General features: G+C 41.8%; 1 protein-coding gene across 2 annotated transcripts in view; it reads right to left on the bottom strand.

The window, feature by feature from the left end:
* LOC140533208 (solute carrier family 23 member 1-like) overlaps nt 1-26,493 on the bottom strand; it is a 52,788-nt gene extending 26,295 nt beyond the window's left edge. Inside the window, exons 1-4 of one of the 2 annotated variants that reach the window (XM_072652642.1) lie at nt 26,323-26,493; nt 26,145-26,211; nt 16,835-16,990; nt 14,230-14,387 (exon numbers count right to left, since the gene is read on the bottom strand). In XM_072652642.1, the coding sequence (XP_072508743.1) occupies nt 14,230-14,387; nt 16,835-16,990; nt 26,145-26,147 (317 nt within the window). In that variant the 5' untranslated portion in view covers nt 26,148-26,211; nt 26,323-26,493. The remainder of the gene's footprint in view (nt 1-14,229; nt 14,388-16,834; nt 16,991-26,144; nt 26,212-26,322) is intronic. The other variant, XM_072652643.1, reaches the window with a different exon arrangement.
* Between the last annotated feature and the right edge of the window lie 289 nt (nt 26,494-26,782).

The following is a 26,782-nucleotide window of genomic DNA, read 5'->3' as shown; positions in this document are numbered from 1 at the left end:
GGGGGCAGCACTTTTGGTGAATGCAAATATTTAGCTTGGAAAGGATAAGTCTATGATCAGTCCAGCACTCTGCACCATACATTGCCTTTGTCACTCTCACATCTTGTCTGTCTCTTCTCTTTACAATCATGTGTTAGATGCCAATGTTTGTTGTGAGGGTGCACCCATGCAGTTTTATTGCATTTAGGTAAACAGAAAACAGTATTGGTCATGAGAAGGTCACACGATGCACAAGTCTTCATCAGTAAATGACCATTGCTGTTGCTGTTTCCAACTCCATTCCTCCCTAGGACACCCTGCCAAGCTTGTCTTCTTTGACACATTGATGATAAGGGTCTCTAGGTCTTCATAAAATTTTTCTTTCATGTCGTCAGGGTTTATCATGGTGGGAGCATAGGCACTGATGATGGTGGCATGGCATTTTCCTGTGAGTGGCAATTGCACTGTCATGAGCCTGTTATTCACTCCTTTTGGCAGGTATACCAAATGATATCTGAAAATGATAGCTTGTTGCTATGAGGATCAAATGAGATAACGTTTATATTATATAGATTATATTGTGTATATTATATATACATAATATATATACAATAGCACAGTGCCTGGAACATAGTAGGTGCTTAATAAATACAATAAATATTTGTTCCTTTCTACTTCCCCTCCCCTGTCCAAAATAGATATTCCAACTCTAACAGATAATTTTCCACCATTACATTTTAGTAAATATATACTTTAATATTTTAATGTATTTTAATATTCAGTGATGGTGTTCTCATTACCCCACACGACATTACAATTATTTCTGTTTTTAAAAAACAGAAATAATTCTTCTTTATATTTATAATTTATAACATTCTGTAGCTTCTATCTATGGGCTTCATTCTGCCCTAGAACTGCACTAGAGAAGCCTACTTGCATTTCCTATGACAGCCTTTAAGATATTTCATTTTCCTTCTCCTCATATGGGCTGGTTTTCAGATCCCTCACAACTGTGGTCACCCCCATTTAGATGTGTTCTAGTTTGTTAAAGTTCATATTAAGATTGAATCACATGGCTAGAAAGGGGGCCAGAAAGCCCAGTTACTTCAGGACAAAGGGAGCTTTGTTTCATTTATTTCCTGGGTCCCCTACACAAAATGGATATTTGGGTCATTTCAGTAGTATGAAATCCATTCCTCTTCATCCCTGTAGGACCACAAGCTGAGTTCCTAGTTCTTTGTTCCAGCTCATAAACTAGAAAATTGGTAACTAACTTCTTATTAGGTAGTAGGCTTCATACTCGAAGAGGGATGGGATCTGGTGAAATTGTACCCAATTTGAACAGTTCATTCACATTCTGACACTCGGGCTTTGGGGCTCAAACCTGTATCATTTATATACAGCCCCTATTAGGGTTCTCTCCTCACTGTCTTCAGATCCTGAAATCATTCTGTGGGGAGGGCACTGGGATCTGTCACTTGCTCACCTCACCAATCAGATATACCAGCTGACTCATTGCCCCATCCTACTGCTTTAATCTACAATTCTCCCCCAAACTCAAACCTATACGGATTCATACCCAGTGTTGCACCCATATACACCCACAAACTTCTAATCTTAATAATCACTCAGCATCCACACGATTTCACCATTATCTTAATCAATCTCACTTATCCTACTAAGTACTCCAATGACAGCATTAACTCTGCTTCCATCCTCCACATATCCATCATCTTCCACTTTGAACTCTCTCAGGGGCCAGCTCATCATAGGTGCTCCAGCAGCATCTGGAAAGCATCCTTAGCACTCCTTTAAGCACAGCAGGATAACCAATCACTTCCAATAGCCAGGTGTTTTCTTAGACGTGGATGCAATTGCCATTTCTTTATTCTATCATAGTGCCCATTTTTTGGTGTGACTTGCAATCACCCCTCTGATATTTTTAGTAGGATTGGTGCACAGACATATAATGCAGTTTTAGTTGAACTGTGGACCCACCATGAATGTGGCCATCACTGTGCCTCAGTTACTAAGAGATGGTTGCTGCTGGTGATGATGGGACTAGAAACTGGAAGGACTCATGAATTGACCACAATCAATCAAATACAAAATGAAATCCCAAGTAGAATGTTTTGAAAAATCTCACATTAGGGAGATTCAAAACAGTGCTCTCAGATAAGAGGCAAACAAACCAGCCTTGTTTGGGGGCCAGCTTCCTTAGTCAGACTAGGGAACTCAATCAAAATCTGTTCTCTGGAAAGGTTTCTATACTTAGTCATTTATACCTTATTGAGAATACATCTCAATCAGCATTATTTCTCTCACAATGTTAGTATTTTAATTCAATCTCATTGTTAAGTGAGAGACCCTTCCCCCTCTCAGATCCCTCCTTCCCTAGAAATTTTAAGGGTCAGTGAACAGATGCAGGAAATATGGGGTGGAGATGAGGGGGTATAGGGACATCCTTGCACAACAGGAAAGTTGGTTCCTATTCCATCCCGAGGAACTTCCCTAATCATAAATCAGTAGTTAAGTAATTCCACTTTCCCCTTTAATCATGTAATATGCTTTAATGACTTGTGATTGCCCAATAAAATTGTAAGGCTTTGTAACTCTTCCCCTCTTAATCTCAACATGACCATTAAGTACTGTTTATGCTCCAAATTGTAAAATAGTCTCTACCTGGCAGTCTCCTCCTAGTCAGACTAGGTTCTTTATTTCTACTTAATCAGTTTGGTTTTATTCCCTTTTAGTTATCAAGGGGAGTCATCCATTAACTATGATAACTTGGAAAGATCCTTGATTTCATCAGTGTGGGTACTCCCTCCAACAGGGAAATTTACAATCTTTCTACACTTTCTCATTCTACACAGTACTTGCCCATGTTTTCCCATAAATCCTCCTAAAGGCAAAGAAAAGGAAAGGAAAAAGGACAGGGAAAAAGAAAGGGAAAAGAAAGGGGAAGGGAAAAGAAAGGGGAAGGGAAAAGAAAGGGCAAGGGAAGGAAAGGGAAGGGAAGGGAAGGGAAGGGAAGGGAAGGGAAGGGAAGGGAAGGGAAGGGAAGGGAACGGAAGGGATATTTAAATATCTACTATGTGCCAGGCATTCTGATAAACCCTTAAAAAATGCTATCTCATATGATCCTCACAACAACCTGTGAGATAGGGCTATTATTATCCCTACTTTACAGTTAAGGAAATGGAGAAAGATAGGCTCTGGGTAAGTGACCTGCCCAGGGTTATACAACTAGGAAGTGCCTGTGACTTTTCTGACTCAAGTCCCAATATTCAATTCACTGTTATACCTATTTGCAAGTCATTTCCTCTCTCTGGTCCTCAACTCTGAAATGAAGGTAGGTGAAGTGCTAAGGTCCCTCTGGAAGAAGATACCATGACTTGCAAAGTGAATTAAACCACAACCTGCAAGTAGCAAGAGTTACCCAATGGGGACCCAACTAGCTGGTTCCAGTTAGACAACTCCTTTCCTCTGCTCTCCTCTGGGTGCCATGCCCATATCTGAGGGTACTCTGCCCAAAGGAAAGTAAATTTTTATGGCTGAAGCCTACCTTGATATCTTGTGTTTTACCAGCTAGATTTCTTTCTTAAACACCATGCCTGAAACCCATTTCACTCTAGCTCTCATTGGTTGACTAATAATAGGTCCCTGCCTAAGCACAATGTAATGGTTATTTTTGGATGGCTCCGAGTAGATGTAAATAGTAATAGTTTCTGTCTTGACCAGAAACAATCCTAAGGTCTCTCCCTCTCAATTTGATTAGAATATTTTTTTTTTTTTTTGACTAACAGGGTCAGGGTTTGGATTCAAAGGGCCACATTTGAGGACCTAGAAGGTCACAGGTTCCCCACTCCTGGGCCATCCCTTGGCTCACTTCTTAAACAGCCCTAATCACTGAATGGATATTACCTCAGTCAAAATGAGCTTAAAAAGGCCAAGGTCTCCCACTGTATCCTGGGCCCTCTTCAGTAGTCCTGATATATATCTGGCCACTGAACCCAAACAGCTCTGGAGGAGCTGGTGACTTTGCACAGCCCTCTGTCACTGTAATCCAATTCATCTAAAAGTCATGGCATCATCTTCCATGGTCGTCTTTGAGAACAAAGGACAAACCGCACAACAGAAGGTTCCTCTAACAGCCTATCAACTTGTAATCTTTCATTTTTGTCACAGAATCATGCCTCCTCCATTTCTAGTCATAAATTAATTTCCTTCCAATTCTGAGACTCTGTTATTCTGTAATATCTTTTCTAAATAATGGCTTTTACACCATTTCTAGTATGCAAGTCCTTGTCCTTCTTGGTAACATGCTACAGGTTATTAAAGCTCATCCATTGCCCATGGGTTACTATCATCTGAATTTTGGCTTTTTGGTATTCTAGGAGATGCAGCCTTATATAATGTCTCTGGAAAGTACTGGTGTTAAACAGAAACAGTTGACAGACATACTCAGATAATGCCACCAGAGAACACAAAACAAATATACATTCCTAGGCTTCCTTTATTTCAACTCAATTCAATAGTTATTTATTAAGCACCTACTATGTACAAAACCCCAAACAGTCCCTGCACTAAAGGAATTTGCACTATTGTTGGATCAATGTTGATGCTACTTCTATAATACTGAGTCTTCTTTTAGCATTCATTTTCATGTGGACTTGTCCATGGACTTCTCCAAGGATTGTAAGGTTCTCCTTAAGGGCAGAAATCCTGTTTTCTATTTATTTTCTATTTCCTGGGCCATCTAGTATATTCTACCAAAGGTGTGCAGTAAACATTGATGACTTGATATTCTTGTTGGAATAAAGTCTTCATTATTTTCTTTGTGAGCATCATGGAATGCAAGGAGATTTGACTGAGAAAATTAACATTACACCCAACTATCCATCTGTCTGGGGTCAATTGCCTGAAGTCTAGGCAGAAAGCAGCCTTCCCACTCAAATCTGGAAGGGGCACTCAGCTGAGAATCCAGAGACCTGGAAACTACTTAACCATGTGACCCTGCATAACTCATCTTCTCTTCCAAAGCCTCATTTTCCTCATCTATAAAATGTGAAAAGAGGGAGCATTAGATGAAATAGTTATTAAGGTTTCTCTCAGCTCAAACATTCCTTGAATTCTATGATTCTGGAAGAGAGGCAAGCCATGATATGGTATTATCTGCCAGTCTAGGGCCTTATAGGTTGCAAAGGAAGCTCTCAATTTAGGATTTGCAGAAGCCCAGGCTTCTCCCTCAAGCAGTCACCAAAGGGGGAAGAAAAAGGTTGGGGACCACCAGAGTTGGCCCAAGTCTTCAGCCTTGGTCTCATACAACCAGTGTAGATAGCATAATGTAGCAGACAGCATAAAGAAGGGAGGAAAAGATAGGAAGAAGCATTTATATAGCACCTACCATGTGCCAGTCCTTTACAAATATACCATTTACAAGATGGCAGAGTAGAAAGATGCACATACTCTAGCCCTTCCCCCACAGCCCATAAAATACCTGTAAAGAAAGACTCAACAAATTCTAGAGCAGCAGAAGCCACAGAACGATGGAGTGGAGGAGATTTCCAGCCCAGGGTGACCAGGAAGGCCAACTGGAAAACTCTGTCGAACCAGATGCAGAGCATAGCCCAGCCCAGCCTTGGCCACGTCGTGCTGGGCCAGAGCAGGCCTCAGGGGCCCCTCAACCCACAGACAACAAAGATAGGTCAAAGGTCAGGGAGGGGGCTTGGTCACCTCTATGACAATGTCCTCCCTTGGCCCTGGCCCTATATGGCAGTGGTGGCTGCGGCGGTAGCAGCAGCAGCAGCAGGCATCACCAGCAGGCTGACGTGGCCACAGCAGGCAGCAGCTGGCACCCATTGTTCCATCCTTGGAGCAATCAGGATAAAGCCCCTGAGGGAATTGAGCAGCTGCCCTGAATCTCAGCTGGGAGCTAGGCCTGGAGGTAACTCCTCTCCCTTGGAGGAACTGAGAACTTACAGGTCCTCAGAGCATAGCCTGCTCTTGACAAAGGACCCAAAAGTCAGGTAACTGGTTGGGAAAAATGCCCCAAAAAAGGGGGAAAAAATAAGACTATAGAAGGCTACTTTCTTGGTGAACAGGTATTCTCTCCCATCCTTTCAGATGAAGAAGAACAATGTTTACCATCAGAGGAAGACGTAAAAGTCAAGGCTTCTGCATCCAAAATCTCCAAAATAAATATGCAATGGTCCCAGGCCATAGAAGAGTTGAAAAAGGACTTTGAAAATCAAGTAAGAAAGGTAGAGGAAAAATTGGGGAGAGAAATGAGAGCAATGCAAAAAATCATGAAAAATGAGTCAACAGCTTGCTAAAGGAGACCCCAAAAAATGCTGAAGAAAATAACACCTTTAAAAATAGGCTAACTCAATTGGCAAAAGAGGTACAAAAAGCCAAAGAAGAGAAGAATGTTTTAAAAAGCAGAATTAGCCAAATGGAAAAGGAGGTTCAAAAGCTCACTGAAGAAAATACTTCTTAAAAATTAGAATAAAATAGATGGAAGCTAATGACTTTAAAAAACAAGAAATTACAGAACAAAACCAAATGAATGAAAAAATACAAGATAATATGAAAGATCTCATTGGAAAAACAACTGACCTGGAAAATAAATCCAGGAGAGATAATTTAAAAATTATAGGACTACCTGAAAGCCATGATCAAAAAAAAGAGCCTAGGCATCATCCTCCATGAAATTATCAAGGAAAACTTCCTTGATATTCTAGGACCAGAGGGCAAAATAAATATTGAAAGAATCCACTGATCACCTCCTGAAAGAGATTCAAAAAGAGAAACTCCTAGAAATATTGCAGCCAAATTCCAGCGTTCCCAAGTCAAGGACAAAATACTGCAAGGAGTTAGAAAGAAACAATTCGATTATTGTGGAAATATAATCAGGATAACTTCTACATTAAGAGATAGAAGGGCATGCAATATGATATTCCAGAAGTCAAAGGAACTAGGATTAAAACCAAGAATCACCTACCCAACAAAACTGAGTATAGTACTTCAGGGGAAAAAAATGATCGTTCAATGAAATAGAGGACTTTCAAGCATTCTTGATGAAAAGAATCAGACCTGAATAGAAATTTTGATTTTCAAACACAAGAATCAAGAGAAGTATGAAAAGGTAAACAGGAAAGAGAAATCACAAGGGACTTACTAAAGTTGAACTGTTTACATTCCCACATGGAAAGATAGTATTTGTAAATCTTGAAACTTTTCTCAGTATCTGGGCAGTTGAAGGAATTATATATATATATATACAGAGGGCACAGGGTGAGTTGAATAGGAAGGGATGATACCTAAAAAGATAAAATTAAGGGGTGAGAGAGAAATATATTGGGAGGAGAAAGGGAGAAATGGAATGGGGCAAATTATCTCTTACAAAAAAGGCAAGAAAAAGCTTTTTCAGTGGAGGGGTAAAAGGGTGAGGTGAGAGGGAAAAAGTGAGGCTTACTCTCATCACATATGGCTCAAGGAAGGAATAACATGCACACCCAATTTGGTATAAAGATCTATCTTGCACTACAGGAAAGTAGGGGAGAGGGGGATAAGCAGGGTAGGGGGATAATGGAAGGGAGGGCAAAGGGGATGAGGGAGCAATTGGAAATAAACACTCTTGGGGAGGGACAAGGTCAAAAGAGAGAATAGAAGAAATGGAGGGCAGGATAGGATGGAGGGAAATATAGTTAGTCTTACACAACATGACAATTATGGAAATCATTTGCAAAACTACACATATATAGCCTATATTGAATAGCTTGCCTTCTCAGTGGGGATGGGTGGGGAGGGTGGAAAGAAGAGAAGTTGGAACACAAAGTTTAAGGAATGAATGTTGAGAAATGTTTTTGCATAGAACTGGAAAATAAGAAATACAGGTAATGGAGTATAGAAATTTATTTTCCCCTACAGGACAAGAGAGAAAATGGGGATAAGGGAAGGGGAGGGGTGTTAGAAGGGAGGGCACATTGATGGAAGGAACAATCAGAATGGATGGCGTTTTGTGTGGGGGGAGAGATGGGGAGAAAATTTGAACTCAAAATTTGGTGGAAATGAATGTTGAAAACTTAAAATAAATAAATAAATATCCCATTTAATCCTCACACTCCAGTGATGTAGGCATTATTATTATCAGCCCTATTTTATGTTGAGCAAAATGAGGCAAACAGAGATTAAGTGACTTGCCTAGGACTGTTGTTCTCTTATTTCAGTCTCTTCACGACTCCATTTGGGGTTTTCTTAGCAAAGATACTGGAGTGGTTTGACATTTTTCTTCAGCTCATTTTACAGATGAGGAAACTGAGGCAAACAGGCTTAAATGTCTCACCTAGGGTCACAGAGTAAGTATCTGAAGCTAGGTCCATTCCTCTATCCACTATACCACTAGCTAGGTGCCTCTAGGCAGCATAAGACTTGAGTCAGGAAGCATGGGTTTGAATTCCAGTTTGAATTGTCTGTAGCTATATAACCAGTGGGCAAGGCACAAGACTCGAGTGTCATTTTACCTCATCTAAATTGGGCTTGTAATACTTGCTCTATCTACTTCATGGGGTTGTGGTCAGAAGAATGTTTTACAACCTCCAAGTGTCACTCAAATGTGAGCCTCTATTAATAATAAAGAACTGCAAATAAGTGGATAATTTTGCACAGTTGGTTTTCTACCTTGAAGAGGAATCAATTTAGAAAGTATTTTCAATGTGTTTCTTTTGTTCAGACACCTAAGACAAGTCAGAAATAACCCTCCATTGGTCCTTCCAGGGAACAATTAGCTAAGCATCTATACCTGTGTGCATTTTTGCAACTCCTTTCAGGACTGACTACATTCCAAGCTCTCTCCAGCACAGGTCAGGAACAGAGATGGCAATAGGGGCATGTCTCTAAGATCTACCACCATCCCTACCCACACGTCTAAACTCCAGTCAGAGGCAACCACTCAACCTGAGTCCCCCAGCAAGTTCTCAACCAGCCACACCTGGGGTGTGGTTCCTGAATGAACAGATTCTTGATAGATAACGATCAAAGTCTCTTGGGTGTTGGTGATTCTAATACATTCTCTCAACCTCCTTTTTCTACCCCTTTTGGCATCTAATCACCTCCCTACTCAGTCTTTTAACTGTCCCCCTCAATAGAATGTAAACCTGTATCTATCCCAGGGCCTGGCACACAGTAGGTTAATAAACATTTGGTTACACACAACCCCTCTCCCCTCAACAAACACACACACCTCAGCGCTCAACACTTTTTTTCCCTTTTCTGGGTTTAGGCCTCCTTTGGGGAACCTGCTGCTGGGCATAACATCCTATGGATGACTCTGCATCCTTCTTGGCCTGTTTCCTCATAGTGTCTGTGGCTCCTGGATGTCTAGGGGATAGAGAAGTGCCCTGGTGACAACTTCCTCCCTGTTTCCCATGAAAGCTGGCTTTCATGGGATCTCTTGACTTTGCCTTTCTTCCATCAGGATCAGGGATGGGGGGTGGGAGGGGGGTTGGCTTCACAATGACCAAAGACTTTCTCTTTTTAAGGCATGTGGATGGAATAAGAAGGGAAGCTGCTTGGTGTGGTCATGAGACTGGCCCAGTCTGAAGCTGAGGGATGACTAGCAACTATGGGGAACCTTTGGCATTCTGTTTTGCTATACTCATGTTTGATCTGCCCCCTCCCCCATCTCTCCATGTATTTATTAATTAATATGCCACATCACATCTAGTGCAGTGTTATGGAAAGTCTTGTGTTGTAACAACAACAAATAAATCAATGGACAAATAGATAAATACTTTTTCAATGAATTTAAATTTAATCACAAATATTTGTTCTCTGGTGTCTATGTCCTCCTGATTCCTGATGACCCAGATGCTGCCAGTCCTGAGGCTTGCACCCTGTGTCCAGAGCACTCCTACCCCACCTACAGTCCCAATACTAACTCACATAAACAATTTAAGCTAAGACAATTACTCAATTTAGAGATAAAATAAAAATTTTCTCTACAAAATCCATTTCCTCCCCTGTTATAGTGTCTACATTTCCAGATCTGCTTTTTTTCTATCTTTTCTAGATCTAATCTTAAAATATCTTCAACTTAAGACCCTTAACAGCAGCATCTTTCTGGTCCTATATTCACATCTTCCTACCAGAAGTTCATAACTATTAGCTGGATATTCCATCACCCATCATCCATTATGATCTGGATATTCCATCAAGTCAACTAAAGAGAATATCCACATCCAAGTTTATGAGGAAAATCCAACCAAATGCAATGTTAGCACTTTCAAAGAGGCAGAGCAGCTGAGCTGTAGAGGCAAAAAGGCAGCAACCCCAGCCAGCAGCCCTAGCCAGGACAGAAGCCTCTCTTCCATAGTAAAGTGGCATTTTAGAGCAAGAGGAGTCCAAGTTCAAGTTAATAAACTGACTGTCACACCATGTTTGCAGGACTGTCAAAAGGAGGAATAAAAAGAGAACAAGGTGAGATCTCTTCATGTCAGAGTAGTACAACTATGGGGGAATCTGGTGACTTTCCCTCTGTTTTTGTGTCTGTGTTCTATGTCATATGAATTCCTGGAGAGACTCTACACATCAGGCTATGCTGCAAGCTGCCTGATGTCTTACTCAGACATGGAATATCAAAGTACTAGGTGGCATTCAAGAGATGTCACAAAGTGAGCAACACATTCTTGAGCACATCCCTATTCTCAGTCTGTGCTGAGGATGGTGGGACCCTCACAGTCAGTAACTGTGGGACCCTAGTAAACTGAGATACTTCTGTCCTACTGTTGCACTACTCTTTAAACCATAAGACAAGGCTTTGGTCTAGACCAGACCTGTCAAGCTTATGGTTAACAACCCCCTAGTCCCCTTCCCCCAGATTAAAATGTAATTGGGAAATATTTAACAAAAATAAATAAAAATAGAACATATGTAATGTTAATTTGTCGTTTTCTATGCCAATGTGCAGCCTGCAGGGATCTGTTTCTAATGGAGTTTGGCATGTCTGGTCTAGAATATTTCAGAGCTCCTCTCCAGTTCTGACATTCCATACTTTTATTCTCTAGAAGGCCAGTGTTAAAATACATATATTGTTATCTTGGAGGAGGCAGAATGAAGACTATCCCCCTCAATTAATACACTCAAACACAGAATAGCTAGTTTACATCGAGGACAGCTGTGTATGAGAAATCTAGAAGGATGAAACAAAGAGTTGGCAGATTTTGAAAAGATAAGGAAGAAAAGATCCAAAGTAAAACGATTTGGTAGAAAATAAGCATACAATAGCAGGGGTATCAATGCATTCCCTTTCTCAGATCACATCTGGAACATGAGGGTGAGTTCTGAGTGCTTTCGTGGACCTTTGCCAAGCTGGAGTTCATGCAAAAGGAGGCAATCAAGACAATGAGCCTTTTGAAAATAGTCCCTTGAAGAGACTAGGTATGTTTAGTCTGAGGACAATAATTTGGAGAAACACGATCGCTATCTTCAAGCACTAAAAAGACTGTCCTGTGGAAAAAGAGACTAGACTTGTTCTCCCCGGCTTCTAAGATACAAAAATGGGGGGCAACAGGCTCATAATTAAAGCTATCCCAAAATGGAAAGGCAATGAGATGTAGAGGAAATCCTTGATCAGGACCAGCCTGAAGATGCTGAGATGACCTCTGACGTCCTTTCCGATTCTGAGATCTGGGCTTCTGTGAGAAGATTCCCCTGCTCAGAAATCTTCAGTGGCTCCTAACTACTTCTAGAACAAAGTCCATATTCTTTGGCCTCGCATTCAAGGCCTTCCACAGTTTGCCTTCCACCTGCTTTTTGCCCCTTCTCATGTTCCATATTCCGAAAAAATGAGCTACCTCTAGCATTTCCCTCTCTCATTTCTGTATTTTCATAGAAGCAGTGCCCCATGCTTAGAATCCACTTCCTTTTCACCTCTACTTCCCTGAATACTTATCTTGCTTTAAGACTCAACTCAGGTGCCACCTCTTCTGGAAAATTCTCTTATACCTTCCTACTTTTAAGTTAACCAGCATTTATTAAATGCCTTCTATGTACCAGATACTGAACTAAGTGCTTTGTTGATGTTCTCTCCATTCCCAAAATAACTTGTATATTTTTAAACTATGTATTTAATCTTCAAATTGGAAGGGTCCTTATATGTCATCTGGTCCAACTCCCTTATTTAACAAATAAGGAAACTGAGGCATACTGAGGGAGATTGACTTACCCTTGATTATACAGGAAGTGAGTGGTAAAGCCAGTACTTGAACTCAGCTCCAGTGCCTCCCCCCCAACCCCGCAAAACTAAATTATTGTGGTCCTTGCCCTACCCCCCTTCCCAACGAAATATGTTTCTTGAAGAAAGGAACTGGTTCATATTTTTACTGAGCATAGCGCTGGGTATATAGCTGGTCCTTAATAAGTGTTTGTTGACATGAGAGTGACCCTTTTTTATTTGACTGGATGGTTGTTCACCTAGTAAATAATATAAAACTTTAAGCAGGCTCATTTGCAACTTATAAAGGCTATATATTTTTGAGAAGCTCATCTTTATAGAAGACCATGAAAGTGGCTGAGTAATCAATGAAATTGACCCCAGATTGCCTCTGAACCTTCCCTTCTCCCCTCTCAACTCCACTCTGCTCACTTGCATATATCAAAAAGAAAAACTTAAAAATTTTAAAAATTGGGGAATCTTGAGTTTTAAAAACCTGCTTGGTGATGAGGCAAATGACAATTGTCTAGTTGTGGCCTGCAGAGAGTGAATTCTCTTACTAAGGGACCATCCAGGCTTGTCTTGGGAAGAATAACTAAAAGGAAAAGTTAAACCTCAGAGCATTAGGTTGTCAGGATGACCTTGCTCTCTTCCTATTGCCTTGGAGACAGTAAACTCCAAACAGGACAGTACTAAGAAGTTTGCCCCAGTGTTAGGGCAAGGGTCCCTTCTCTTTCTAAAAGCATATAGCAGTATCCTAACTGAGGATTGCAACTAGTCTGAAGTTAGAGATGATGGAGACTACAGCTTCCTACTGAGGAGAAAGCCCAGACTGGCAGTGGAGCAATCTACCTGGTGCAGATGTTGTACACAATGGACAAAAGGGCAAGTGGAAATTATGCATACTCCTACTGTATCAAGAGTGGAGCTGCCTTAGTCCCATCAGTTCCTTATTACCCATATACTCTACACATATACCTGTTTTTGCCACTGATTCTACCTGTATTTGTAGAAGAAAGTGCCCTAGGTTTGGGAGACAGGGGTGTGGATGGGAAGGATGTCTTCTATTGCTGTTCACTGACTATTAAAGGTAAGCACACTAGTGGGGGCTTGTGGGTGATGGTTTTAGTAATATGGGATCCATACACTAAAACCTGGTAACAATAACCAGGGAGTAAGCAGCCAACTTCCAGGGATGTAACTTATCCTGGAGGTATAGCTGGGGGAGTATCCCAGAGGGATATAGTCAGAGAAGAGCCTGAATTGAAGATTGAAGACAGAATGACTGCTAAGGAGAAAGAGAAGCTAGAGGATACAGCCTCCTTTCCCTTTTGCCTTCTCCCTCTGGGTTGTCATTGTAGTCTGTTTGGGGCTGGGGAGAAGGTGTCCAAAGGTACTAGTTTTGGTCTAGAGTCATGATTTAGTTACTTTAGCACCTCCAGACACTATTCCAGGATGGGTACAAGCAAGGATGATAGGTATGAGAGGAGACTGGGTCTAGGGATTGTTTGATTCTGTATATTTCTATCACCAGTAAATAGTAGATACATAATAAAATGCCGGTTCATCTATTGATTAATACTGCTTCTCTGAGTTCTATCAGATGACTTTGCTCCCAGGCCTTATGCCCAAAGGAGAGTATGGGTAAGGGTAAGCAATTCTCACTGGGCATGGGGACATGTATAAGAGGAAGATGACTCTAAGTGGCATTTTGCCTTTTTCTGGCTCTAGGAATGGGTTGTGATGGAGTTCTGAGAAGCTTGGAAATAAGCCATCAGCACAGGAGGAACATGGAGGATGTGGAAAGGCACTAAATCAATCAACAACCATTTATTAACTACTTACTATGTGCTAAGTACTAAAGATACAAATAGGAAAAGTGAGACAGTCCCTGCCTTCAAGGAGTTAATATTCCACCTCACAGTATTGCAGAGGGCTTTAGGAGGAAGAACTCATTTCACTGTGTTTCTGAGGGCCCAAACCCTCCTGGGATGAAGACAGGACCTGTGCCCACTTACAGGGAAGCATTAGCCTACCTGACGCCTAAAAGGACCTGAAGGAGAGTGCAGATGCCAGAGACAAAGAAGATGGTGCTGATGAGGTAGCTCTGGGTCAAGGGGTCATGCTGCAGGCACAGGTCCTTGGACAGGATTAGAGGCACAGCCACAAGCCCACCCAGGGCTGTGAGATAATGCTGCAGAAAAAGAGAAGAGAATGGCATGAAGAATCCAGTGCTGCCCCCTGCCCTGTGGATGTCATAGGTACTGTCAGAACCAAGGGTTAGTGAGTGGGGAGGATAGAACAAGAGGCAGCTAGGTCGCTTAGTGGGTAGAGCTCTGGGCCTGGAGTCAGGAAGACACAAGTTCAAATTTAGTCTCAGATATTTACTAGCTCTGTGTCCCTGGGCAAGTCACAATTCACCTCTAATTCCCTTAATCCACTGGAGAAGGAAATGGCAAACCATTCTTTGCTATGAAAACTCCATGGGCAATGTGACCCATGGGGTCACGTGGAGGTAGACATGACTGAACAACACAGACAGATCAAGTCAGCGATGGCTCAAACCTAGACATTCACCTGGTTTTTTCCCATCACCACATTTCCAGAGGCTGACCACTGCCTGCTGGGAACTTTTCCTGTTCCTAGCTGGGATCTGCCCTTATTTCCCAGCATTGGTACTGGGGAAGTGCTGGGGATGGAAGCTCAATTCCATGTGGACAGTCTCGGGCGGGTAAAGGTGGGAACTTCTAAATCTTAGAGTTCTCATGAGGCCCCCCATAATACACCAGGGAATTGAGGAGTGAGACTGAGCAATCTCGTGTATTTCGGCCTCTTCCCGTGAGAAACGTGATGGGAGGAGCATCCCCCTCGAGACTGTCCCAGATCTGGGCACACCTATTGTTATCTAATAGGCACGGTATTCAGGCGCAAACTATGTGGCCGGAGAGCTTAATTAGGATCAGGAAAGCCTGAAGGTGCTCTTAAGCTCGGGAGGGGCCGTTACAGGACAGAGGGCTCCGTTTTTCCTCTCTTCCCTCTCCCCTCTCCCTCTCTCCCCACTTACACTTCTGCTTCCAATCTCTTTTTGTAAGATCTTTGCCTCCTTGGGAGATTCCTCGCTCCCTCCTAAGGAAGAGCTCCCCCTGCACATGTAACCAGGACCCTGAATAAAGCCTAACCCTTGTTCGACTCCAGAAAGTCTCTTCTCTCATACGTTTATCCGGTTTGGCCAACCGAAGACCTGGGACAGGTAAGGTAAGACTCGGGTAGCCCTCAGGCCTCTAGGCCTGGCAGGGAAGAACTAATGAGTGAATTACAAGGTGGGGTGAGGCAGGGCTAGGAGGGGGTGGGAACCTGACTGCTGGGAATAAAAGCTAAGGGACTTTTTTCCTCTTTGGGGATTTCCTCACCTCAGAGCTCTAGCTGGGTAGACAAGTTGAGAGAGTTGGGCTTGCAGTCCAGAACACCTGAGTTCAAATCCAGCCTCAGATACTTACTAGCTATGAGACTGTAGGCAAGTCACTTTACCTCAGTTTGCCCCAATTTCTTCAACTCTAAAATGGGGATAATAGAACTGGCCTCCCAGAATTATTGTGAAGATCAAGGTAAAAATGAGATAGTAGTACAATGTCTGGCACTGTAGGGGCTTAATAACGCTTGTCTCTTCCCTTCCATCCTTCATATACAAAAAAGAAGAAGACTCTGAAGGTCATGTCACAGAAACATACACTTGAAATTATTTTCCTAGTGATGGCAATGAATCCCATAGAGAAATCTCACTTGCCTAAAGATCTTCAGCTAACATTTGCTGACTTGCTGCTCAGCCAGGGTTCAGGGAGCACTCTGTGCCATCTCTTTTCTCCCCTGGGCAAAGCTGTTTGAGCATTTAATCCCCAATCCTAGCCTCACAAGCACTTCGTAGAAATCGGAGCATTCCAGAGAACAGACTCAGGTATGGTGACCCCTTCTTCTGTTCTCCATTGCCAAGACACTTTGTGCTCAGTTTAATCCTCACCACCATCACCATCACCATCTTTAGCACTTCAAGGTTAGCAAAGTGCTTTCCATGTTATCTTGTTTGAATCTTAGAGTGCTGAGTGGCGAGTACCTTTTTATAGATGAGGAAAGAGGGGCACAGTGCCCGTCACATGGTGAGAACTGAATAAATATTTGTGGATAGATTGCTTGGTGGGTTGAGACTGAGAGGTTAAGTGACTTGCTAGGGCCAGAGAGGTAGGAAGTGTCTGAGATAGGATATAAACTTGGGTCTTGCCAACTCCTGATCCAACCCTCTAGCAACTGTGCCAACCACAATACCCCATCTACACCTTCAGTCACATTCCCATGGCTTTCAAAATTACATTGTCATCTTGGTCAATAAGAGCAAACACATGGCGATTAGACATTGTTTCTGTGACAGCAAGATGAAATGATGGCCTTGCTTATTACTCAAGAACACTCCAATACATTGGACCAGTGTTGACAAAGCCTGAGTTTGTAGCTGTGTTTAGATCCTCAGAGAGGTTAGTTTTTAGGATGGACAAACAAGTCCAAAAAAAAATCATTTCAGTTGAGGATTGGGTTTTTTAAATGTTAAATTCCAGGGTTGGTTTGGGGTTTTTTTTGGCCTGATGTTCTTACCTGAATCCCCAGAAAGATGCAGAGGTGCCAGGGTGGGTTGTCTGTTATGCTGTAGGCAAACTGTGTGACGTCTGTTGTGCTGTGGCTGTGATTCTGGGCTTGTCCATTCTGCCTCTTGCCTTGGCCTTTCTTGCTGGTACTTGGCAGGTCATCATTCTGTAAGAACACAGTCACCTCCTTTTATTGAACACCCGCCATGTCCAGAACCTCTGTTCTAGACCATCAGAGATACAAAAGAACCTGCAGGTGCAATATCTTCCCCCAGGGAGAACCAGGTGTGGGGCTACCAGGAAATATAAGAGGATATACACAAAGCAACATAGAATTAAACAGAAACTAATGTTGGGAATACAGAATACATACAGAACGAACGTGTAGGAGCATGCACAAATCTCCCAAAGATAACTGTGAATTATGCTCCTAATGTTTGTTCCCTGGCCTTTGCCTCATAAATCACCCCTCATTTTATCGATGAGGAAACTGAAGCACAAAGAAGTTAAATGACTTGCTCAGGGTCACACAGTGTAAGTGTCTGAGGCAGGATTTGAACTTAGGAATCCATTGAGGGTAAGGGAAAGGGAAGAAAGCAAAGCATGATTTAACAAACTCTGAGCAACTAGGGGAAGCATGGGGCATCATTCAGGAAGAACAAGCCTTGATGGGACACCCCAAGGTAGCTTGAGAATATTAGGTCAGGGAGCGAGGCTTCAGAAGCTGAGATACCCATTGCTCCCAAGTATGAGACATGAAATCAATGAGAGTAGTAGCATTCTGACCCTACATGTAACGTGTCAACTGCTCCACCATGAATTCAGGTTGTTTCATCTCTACTGGGCTCTCACTAATACAGAGAAATTCCACTACTCCTTGTTGATTGAGTTTCTATCAAGCTCTTCTCTGTGACTATGCCAAACGTTTTCTCTTGTCTTTAGACCCCCTGTATCACTCCCAGATCATGGCCTTTCAGCAGAAGATCTACTGTACAGAGAAAATGAAGACCATGTATCTCAAGCTTCCTCTCTCCTCTTAATCCACACCTCCAAACATCATCACCTGTTCTCTACTCCTTAACTCTAAATCAAGGATTCTTAACCTTTCCTCCATCTTTGGACCCCTTTGGCAGTTTGGTGGGACCTACATACCTTTTTTTTTTCAGAATGATGTTTTTAAATGCATTAAATAAAATTTAAAAGACTATCAAGGAAATCAATTACAGCACATAAATGTTCTAAACATGCTAATTAAAAAAAACAAAATCAAACCTAGAAATAAAAAGGAGTAAGTAATACATGTAAGCTAGGGCTTTGCTGACGTTGTTCAGTCATCTTCAGTTATATCCAACTCTTTGTGACCCCAGCTGGGGTTTTCTCAGCAGAGATGCTGGAGTGGTTTGCCATTTTCATCTCCTGCTCTTTTTACAGATGAGAAAACTGAAGTAAACAGGGTTAAGTGGCTTACCCACTCACAGCTAGTAAGTGCCTGGGGCCAGATTTCAACTCAGGAAGATGAGCCTTCCTGACTGCAGGCCCAGCATGCTATCCATTGCACCTCCTAGCTTCATGTAAGCCAAACCACAGGACCGCAACTCTGGTGCAAGTTCAATCTTGGGAGCTTCTCATTAACAACAAAACAATGGCTTAAGCCACAGGAACATCTGAATTGGACTGATTTTGAGCTTTCCACTAAAGAGTTTTTCTTCTCCCATAAGCACAATCATCAAACATACAAGTTTATCATAGTCGTATAAAGAACAGGGAAGAGACTAGAAGACCTTAGTTCAAAGCAATGATTATCCCACTTCTAGTGAGCTTCCCATTCCTGCCTTCCTTCTCTCCACCTCATAATTCCAGCAGACTCACAGCACCAACTAGCCCAGTCCTTGGCTCATTCACTCCTAGCAGGGTTTCTGGGGCTGGGTGACTATCAGCTGGATGACTCCTTCTCCCTGGTGTCCCATGATCTTCCTCATGCACATGCTCCCTAAGTCTATGATGCTTTTTCTCAGCTTTCAGTCTTGTGGATCCTCTGACCCCTTCACAGCACCCCCAGATCATCCTGACAACTCTAGGTCCTGCCTTGATCCCAGAACTTCATGCTCAGCTGGCAGCTCATCCCTGCTCCTAAACACTGGCTTTTGTGGCTAATTGCCATGACATCCCAGTAAGACCCCAGTCAGCCTCTACCCCATTCTGACTTGGCAAGGAGGCAGGAAGACCTGGACAAGTCAATTAGCCTCAGTCTTCCTCACCTGTAAAATAAAGAACAGTAACACCTACCTCCCAGGGTTTCTGTGAGGATAAGATGAGATAATACCTATAGAACATTTTACAAACTCTAAAGTACTATATGAATGCTAGTTTTTATTACAATTCTTATTACTACTATTATTAGGACAATGGCTGCTACTACTGCTATTACTACTACCACTGCCACTACCACTACTACTACTACTACTGCACCATACTGTTCTCAATATCCTGTAGATCTCTCATTAATCTCTTAATAATTCTGGACATTGCTAAATTAATGAATTCCCAGTCCATCTACATCATTCTCTTTTGACTGCCTCCCCCTTTTCCTCTCCATCGGAATTCTTTCTCTTTTTATGTTTTCATAGTTTCATTCTTGAGAATTTCTCATCCCTTGAGGTCCAATAAATGGCCTAGAATTTTCAACCAGGAGAACCTTCCTATCTTTTTCTCTGAACTGCTTTAAAACTTATTTTCCCCAAGTCCAGGGTACATGTCTGGCTGCGCCCTGCTATTCCCTCCCTCCCTCTCTCTCTGTCTGTCTCTGTCTGTCTCTCTGTCTCTGTCTCTCTCCATCTCTCCATCTCTCCATCTCTCTCTCTCTCTCTCTCTCTCTCTCTCTCTCTCTCTCTCTCTCTCTCTCTCTCTCTCTCTCTCTCTCTCTCTCTATCTCTATCTCTCTCTCTCTCTCTCTCTCTTTCTCTCTCTCATTCTAATAAGGAACAGACCCTTTCTATCCTCATGAGATTTGCTGATATTGTAGGGGGGAAGGTCAGGCCCCAGTCAGGATTGAGCTAAATGACCTCTGGGGTCCCTTCTAACTTGGAGATCATACAGTTCTGGGTTTGTTTTTTTTCTCGTACTTCTGTGTCTTTGTTAATGTTGTTCCCTCTGACTGAAGTGTCCTTCCCACTTCCCTGCCCTACTCCATGTCTGTCTGTCAGAGTCCTACCCATTCTTTAAGGTCCATATTGTATGTATTCATTATCTCTGTCCTTCTCTCTTATGCCCAACCAAAAGCAATCTCTCTTTCTTGTAGAGCCTGTAGAACTTTGTGGTTCTTATCTTATCACCCCCTACCTTGTATTATGGTTATTTACATATATGTCTTGTCTCCCTTCCTAAAATACTGGTTCCTTGATGGTCCCAACTGTCTGATTAGCTTCCATTGTTTCAGTGATTTTTCTGGTGTACAAAGAACTTTTAGATACATGATTTCATTTGTGTCTCAAAACAGGTTTTTGTGAAGCAAAGTGTACAACTCTTAGTATCTCTATCTAGGAAGGCAGAAAATGGCAGAATTTTCAAGCCAGAGATCTACAGCATGGAATCTTGAACGGACCGTTTGACCTGACCTTGAATTCTACCTCAGACACTTAATACCTGTGCAATATTTTAAGAAAAATGAGATTCCTTCATCTTTAAAATGGGGGGATGATAATATAATAATAAGAATAATAATAGTTAGCATTAATATAGCACTTTAAGATTTTCTTTTTTTTAATTATTATTTTTTTATTATTATTTTTTAATGTTTAACAATCACTGCCATACAATTGAGATTTTATCCCCCCCACACCTACCCCCCACTACCCCCCTCCCCACTTTAAGATTTTCAAAGTGCTTTACAAATATCTCATTTTATCTTGATGACAAGCTCAGGAGATTGGTGCTAATATTATGCCAGTTTTGCAGATGAGGAGACTGAGGCAGGCCAATATTAAATGATTTACTTTGGGTCACACAGCTAGTAAACATCTCATGCCTGATTTGAACTCCAGTTTTTCTGACTCTGACTCCAGCATTCCATCCACTTCACCGCCTAGCACCTACCTCAAGGCATTCTTGTAAAGATCATTCAAATATCAAATATCCATTAGAAATGCTACCAGGTACTGGTGTTATTACTACAAGGAATGAAACAATTCCTATCCGCCAAGAATTGGCTGTTTGAATAGGACAGACAACAAGTATGTATGTAAATGTAACCTATGGACATGGCTAGTTCACCCAACATGGAAGTGCCCTTGAGGGACCTTTGGAGCACGTTCTGATTGATTGACATGGAAACCGTTTCATCTTGTACCATGTGAGTGGGGGTAGCCTCCACTGATTAGCTGCTTTCCTTTGTAAAGCTGTTAGGACTGAGCCATTCACTGGTAGAACAAGTTCTAGTACATGATTTGACAGACCACTATTGTGGTATAAGAAATAATGAGCAGGATGATTTCCAAAAAATCTGGGAAGACTCCTATGAACTAATGCAAAGTGAAGCAAGCAGAACAAGGAAATCACTGTACCGAACTGATGAACTCTGAGTGCAGATCGAAGCACGTTGTTTCACTTTACTTTTTGTTTGCAACATGGCTAATATGGAAATATATTTTGTATGATTTCACACATATCATTAATATTATAATGTTTGCTTTCTCAGTGATTAGAAGTAGGTGGGAAAGAGTAAGAGAATTTGGAAACACTCCCCCCCCCAAATATTTAAATGAATGTTTAAAATTAATTAATTAATTAATTTTTAAAAGGCTGGGCCATTCACTGTCATTCTGCTGTTTTCTTTTCTACCACCAGTCTTGTATCTGCACTGTCCAGAGAGTGAATATTCTAGTTTGCCTACAATGAAAACTCCATGAACTGAACTGGTAAACAAAGAAGAACTTTCTTTCACCTGCTCCCTCTCTTTAACACAGGCTCTGAAAAATAGACCTGGCAGTGTTTGCTTCTGCTCTATGTTGTTTGTCCTTCCTAGTTTCAGGTGCCAGTGGTGAGCCACACTGGCCACAGGAGTTGGAGTCATGGTGACCTTGGAGCCATGGTTCCAGTTGGGACATTGCAGATAGCTATAACCTGGCCAGGACAACCAGACAAGCCAGGATGCCTGGAACTTGTCTAGAGTTTGCACTTCGAACTGGAACTGTGCTCTAAAGAAAGAAACCCAGCTAAGCTGTTCCCATATTTATCTTATACCTTTGAAGTAAATATTTCTTTGTCAAACCTAATTCATTGTAATGGAATACTATGTTCCATAAGAAATGATGAGCAGGTGAACTTCAGAAAAAACTGGGAAGACTTACATGAACTGATGCTGAGTGAGGTGAGCAAAACCAGGAGAACCTTGTACACAACAATAGCTACATCGCACAACCACCAGCCTTAATAGACTTAACTTTTCTCAGCAATACAAGAATCTAAGACAATTCCAAAAGATTCAAGATGGAAAAGGATATCCATGTCCAGAGAAAGAACTGTAGAGTCTGAATGCAGATCGAAGCAGACTATTTTCTCTCTTTTTTTGCTTCTCCTTTCTCATGGTTTTTCCCTTTGACATGAATAATGTGGAAATATGTTTAATATAATTGTATATGTATAGTCTACATCAGATTGTATGCTGTCTTGGGGAGGGAGAAACAGAGAGAGGGGGAGAAATTTAGAACTGAAAATCTTACAGAAGTAAATGTTGAAAATTAAAGACAAGTAAATTAATTTTTAAAAATCTAATCCATTTCACAGGGGCAAAGTGGAACTGGAGTGAAGAGGAATACCCCCTATAATTGAAGGCACAACACTGGTAGGGGCTGGAGCTGTCTGTGCAGAGCTTAAACACCCCCAATGCCCTTAAGCGTAGTAGAGAACCCAGGGAAAGCAGTGGAGGCTAGGGTGGTGTGTGCTACTTAAGTATGTAGGGAATCAATATAAAGAGAGTACATACAAGTAAAGACAGGGCAGTTTACAAGGTAGTTGGGGAGGGAAGGCACTAGCAGTCAGACAGATCAAGAAAGGCTTCATGGGGACGATGGTGTTTGAGTAAAGTCTTCAAGGAAGATACTAAGAGGAGAGGTTAGGAGGGAGTGCATTCCAGGCACAGGTGAATGTCTGTGCAAAGGTATGGAAGTGGGAGATAGGGTTCCAATGAGAAGACATGTAAAACTGCTTTGCCAACCTTAAGCCACTAGGCAAATATGAATTAAGAGGTCATAATCTGGTTGAACTCCATCATGTTGCATATAAGAAAAGAGCAACTGAGGCAAACTAACTTGTCTATGATCACACAGTTTGTGAGAGAGAGGGTCAGGACTTGGATTCAGGTGGGCTGGCTGCAACATCTTTTACTGTAGCATGCTGTTGGATCTTTTCCACAATGTAAAGCATGCAGCCTTAGAAACAGACAAAAATGCTTTTAAAACTCCACAAAAATTCAGACTTCTCTGGAAGGGTTAATATTTTAAGTCACATACTGAGATTAAGACCCCATTTAAGACCATGAGTAAGGCTAATGTGTACTGAATTCATCACAGAAAGAAATGTTTTGAAAAGTGATACTAAAGGGTGAGGACATGAGATAAAAGAACAGTTAAGCTCCTAGAAGAGATGTGAAGTTGGAACAGAAGAAACTGGAAGGGCCAGCCTAACTGGTCATTCTACAGATCAACTCTCAACTCCACAAAAGCTTTTGCAGTCTGTACTGACCACTCCAGCTAGCCCAGGCACACAGAGTGGCCACTCTTTACCTCATAGGGATCAGGATATCAGTTTGTCCCTCTGATGGGCCCTGAACTACACTTTGAACTTCGTATTGTCAGGAAACATTTCTTGTGATTTAGGGTCTCAGCATGGTGCTGAGGTGATATTCAATAAATTCAATAAATACAATATTGGATGGCTTTTTCTACAGTGCTTTAAAGTTCAATAACAAAACTATTTAGAAAAATGATTTCACTGTATGTTCACACCTCTGAGACAGGTGTCATCAAATCCATTTTACAGAAGAGGAAACTGAAGCTTAAAGAGGTTAGTTGACTGTGGTCACATATGCAGTAAGTGTCCGTACCTTCCATTATGTCACATGATTTCTCATGTTCTCTCTTCTGCAAGAATTTCAGATCTTTGGTCACCTGTCATCATTCTCCCCTCCATTTAGTTATCTAAAGATGTTTTATAGGAGGTAACAGGTATTGGAAAATGACATCTCATGACAAAGGAAACAATCTCACACCAAAAGACCCAGATCAGAGACATCAGAAAGACTGATGGCCTCATAGCTTACTTCAAGTATTTCAGAAGAGGTGACATGATCTCTCTGCCTAGATTTCTTCACATGCACCACATCTATAGAATGTGGTTACAATTTCTTCAAAGATTATTTCCTCCTTCATATTCATCCAACTTGTTTTAAATGTTCTGAGACAACTTCTGTTGTGAAGCATCTCTGGCCCAATCAACAACTGTGCAGAGTAGCACCGTCTTTCAAATTGTTCCAGCCCCACTTGAGGAGGAGCGTGAATTAGAGAAAAACAGCCAAGATAAAAATTCCATAAGGAAATTCATCTGGACCCTGAAACTGGCCATCTTGAAATGATGTTACCCACATATATGGAAACAATAAGAGAAAGAGAGTCATGGAAGAAATTGCATTGTCTTGTAGAGAGATTTGATCTATGTGATGCTGTTCTAGCAACTCCGAGTTTTGTGACTAGAAGACAGTATTGGGAGGTAACAGTGGGAAACAGTTCTGCTTGGGATGTTGGTTTTGTAAGAACTCTGTAGATAGAATTGGAGAGGTTTCACCAATTTCTTCTATTGGATACTGACTTTCGAGTCTAACACAAAGTAAGTATGTAGTCTGTACCACGCATAGGATGAGAATTCCCGTAAGAGCAAAACTGTACAAAGGGCAGATTTTTTTTGGAATATGAGGCAGATGACATGTTGTTTTATGATGCAGAGGTGGTAGATGTCACATCTATACATTCACCAGTCCCCTTTTAGAGCTCATAATTTCCATTTGCCTCTACTCCAAGAATGAAAATATTCTAAACATTGACCCCATATCAGAGGAGGCTGAAGAAATCTAAGAAATTTCCTCCAGAGGATAACCCAGTTCCTGACTCTCATTTGTGATCCTCTTCATACTGAATTGTGATGTACTTCACTTTGGGAACAGGGAGAAATTGGTCTTATTTTCTAATATTCAAGCAATGAACTGCATACACGGGGAAAGTCAGCATAAGATATATTGATGGTCTCCAGATGAGAGACAGAATATGCTCAATAAACTATGTGAGTTTAGAAAATTCTAGAATGAAGAATTTGATTTCCAAAAGACATAGATGGAAAGAACAATGACCCCCACAACGAGTCAAAAGTAAATATAACAAAATTATAAAGATCAAGTGGGATTCAAATGAAGAGATATGAGAAGACACCCCCAACCCACAACTTCGTAGCAATGGGAGGTCCACAGATGTTACACACTATTCACGTTTGGGGGCTTTCGATTTCTTTTCCCTCTCTAAAAACCAAGCAAAACACTATTTGTTTTATAGGATGGCTCTTAGGGAGAGGTAAAGGGGGTAGCATACATGGGATACTATGGTCACATAAGAAACAGAAAACATCAATCAAAATTATTTTTTTTTAAAAAAGGAAACAATCAATCCCATTTCTCCATTTTCATTACTGATCACATCCAGAGAAGTGATTATCTCCTTCTAGCTTCATTCACTCAAATGCCCGAATTCAGGGGTGGGAACCTTCAGTTGAGACCACATGTGAACTTCTAGGTCTTTTGGACTGAGTCAAAGTTTTACAGAACAAGTCCTTTTATTAGGGGCATTTGTTCTGTGAAATTTGGATTCAGTCAAAGGACTGTACTTGAGGACCTAGAGGGTCATGCATGGCCTTGAGGCTGCAGGTTCCCCACCCCTGCTAGGTAACAGCAATAAGCAGAATGAGGAAGAACATCAGGAAGTCCTCCCTGTCTGTTTTTCCTCTAAAGTTGTTTCCCACCACACACACACACACACACACACACACACACACGCACATGCACACGCACTCACTCATTCTGTCTCTCATTCTCTCTCTGTCTCTGTCTCTGTCTCTGTCTCTCTCTCTCTGTCTCTCTCTCTCTCTTTCTCTCTCTCTCTCTCTCTCTCTCTCTCTCTCTCTCTCTCTCTCTCTCTCTCTCGCTCTCGCTCTCGCTCTCGCTCTCTCTCTTGCTCTCAGTTTTCCTTGCCCCTTAGGACCCACTTCACAAGTAACTAACTCACCATTGTGTCGAGGTTCTTGCGATAGTGAGCAGCACAGTGGCTCACAGTCTTCTCCTTCCCAAGCTCCCTTTAAAAAAAAAAAGTGGAAATAAGAAACGAGGAGAAAGGAACTTGCTTAGAGAAAAAGAGAAAGAAACAACCCAATCCCAGAAAGTCTGGATTACTGTTGTTTACAGACCAGGGGAAGAGAAACTCTTTTTAGAGCCTAAGTAAACTCAAAGGGATTCCACTCTGGAGAGATGGGTAAGGGGGTCACTATGCTGGGTGAGGAGCCAAGGAACCTCTCCAAGCTTTGGCTGCTCTCCTCACTAACTCAACCCAGGGTTAACCTAGTTCTCTTTCAGCCTCCTCCACCCAAGCCCCCACACCTTAGATTAAGAGGGGTGGAGGATTTATGCGAAGGGTGTGGCATTATGGACTTTGCTAGAGTGGGGACCTGGAGTGGGCAGTGAAGAGCTTGGGTACTGAGCACTACATAGCAGTAGCTTCTCTGTCAAGTTGTTTGGTTTGGTTTGGTTTCAGTTTAAGGGATGTTGGCAGCCTCAGTACAAATTATTTCAATATCATATAGTTGGAGTGAGCAGTCAGGAAATATATGCCTGAGTATTTGTGGTTTAAATGGGATTGTATTCACTAAA

The sequence above is a fragment of the Notamacropus eugenii genome, chromosome 3 (genome assembly GCF_028372415.1).
Source record: "Notamacropus eugenii isolate mMacEug1 chromosome 3, mMacEug1.pri_v2, whole genome shotgun sequence".
Classification (NCBI taxonomy): Eukaryota; Metazoa; Chordata; class Mammalia; order Diprotodontia; family Macropodidae; genus Notamacropus; species Notamacropus eugenii.
This window is presented reverse-complemented; position numbering and strand designations above follow the sequence as displayed.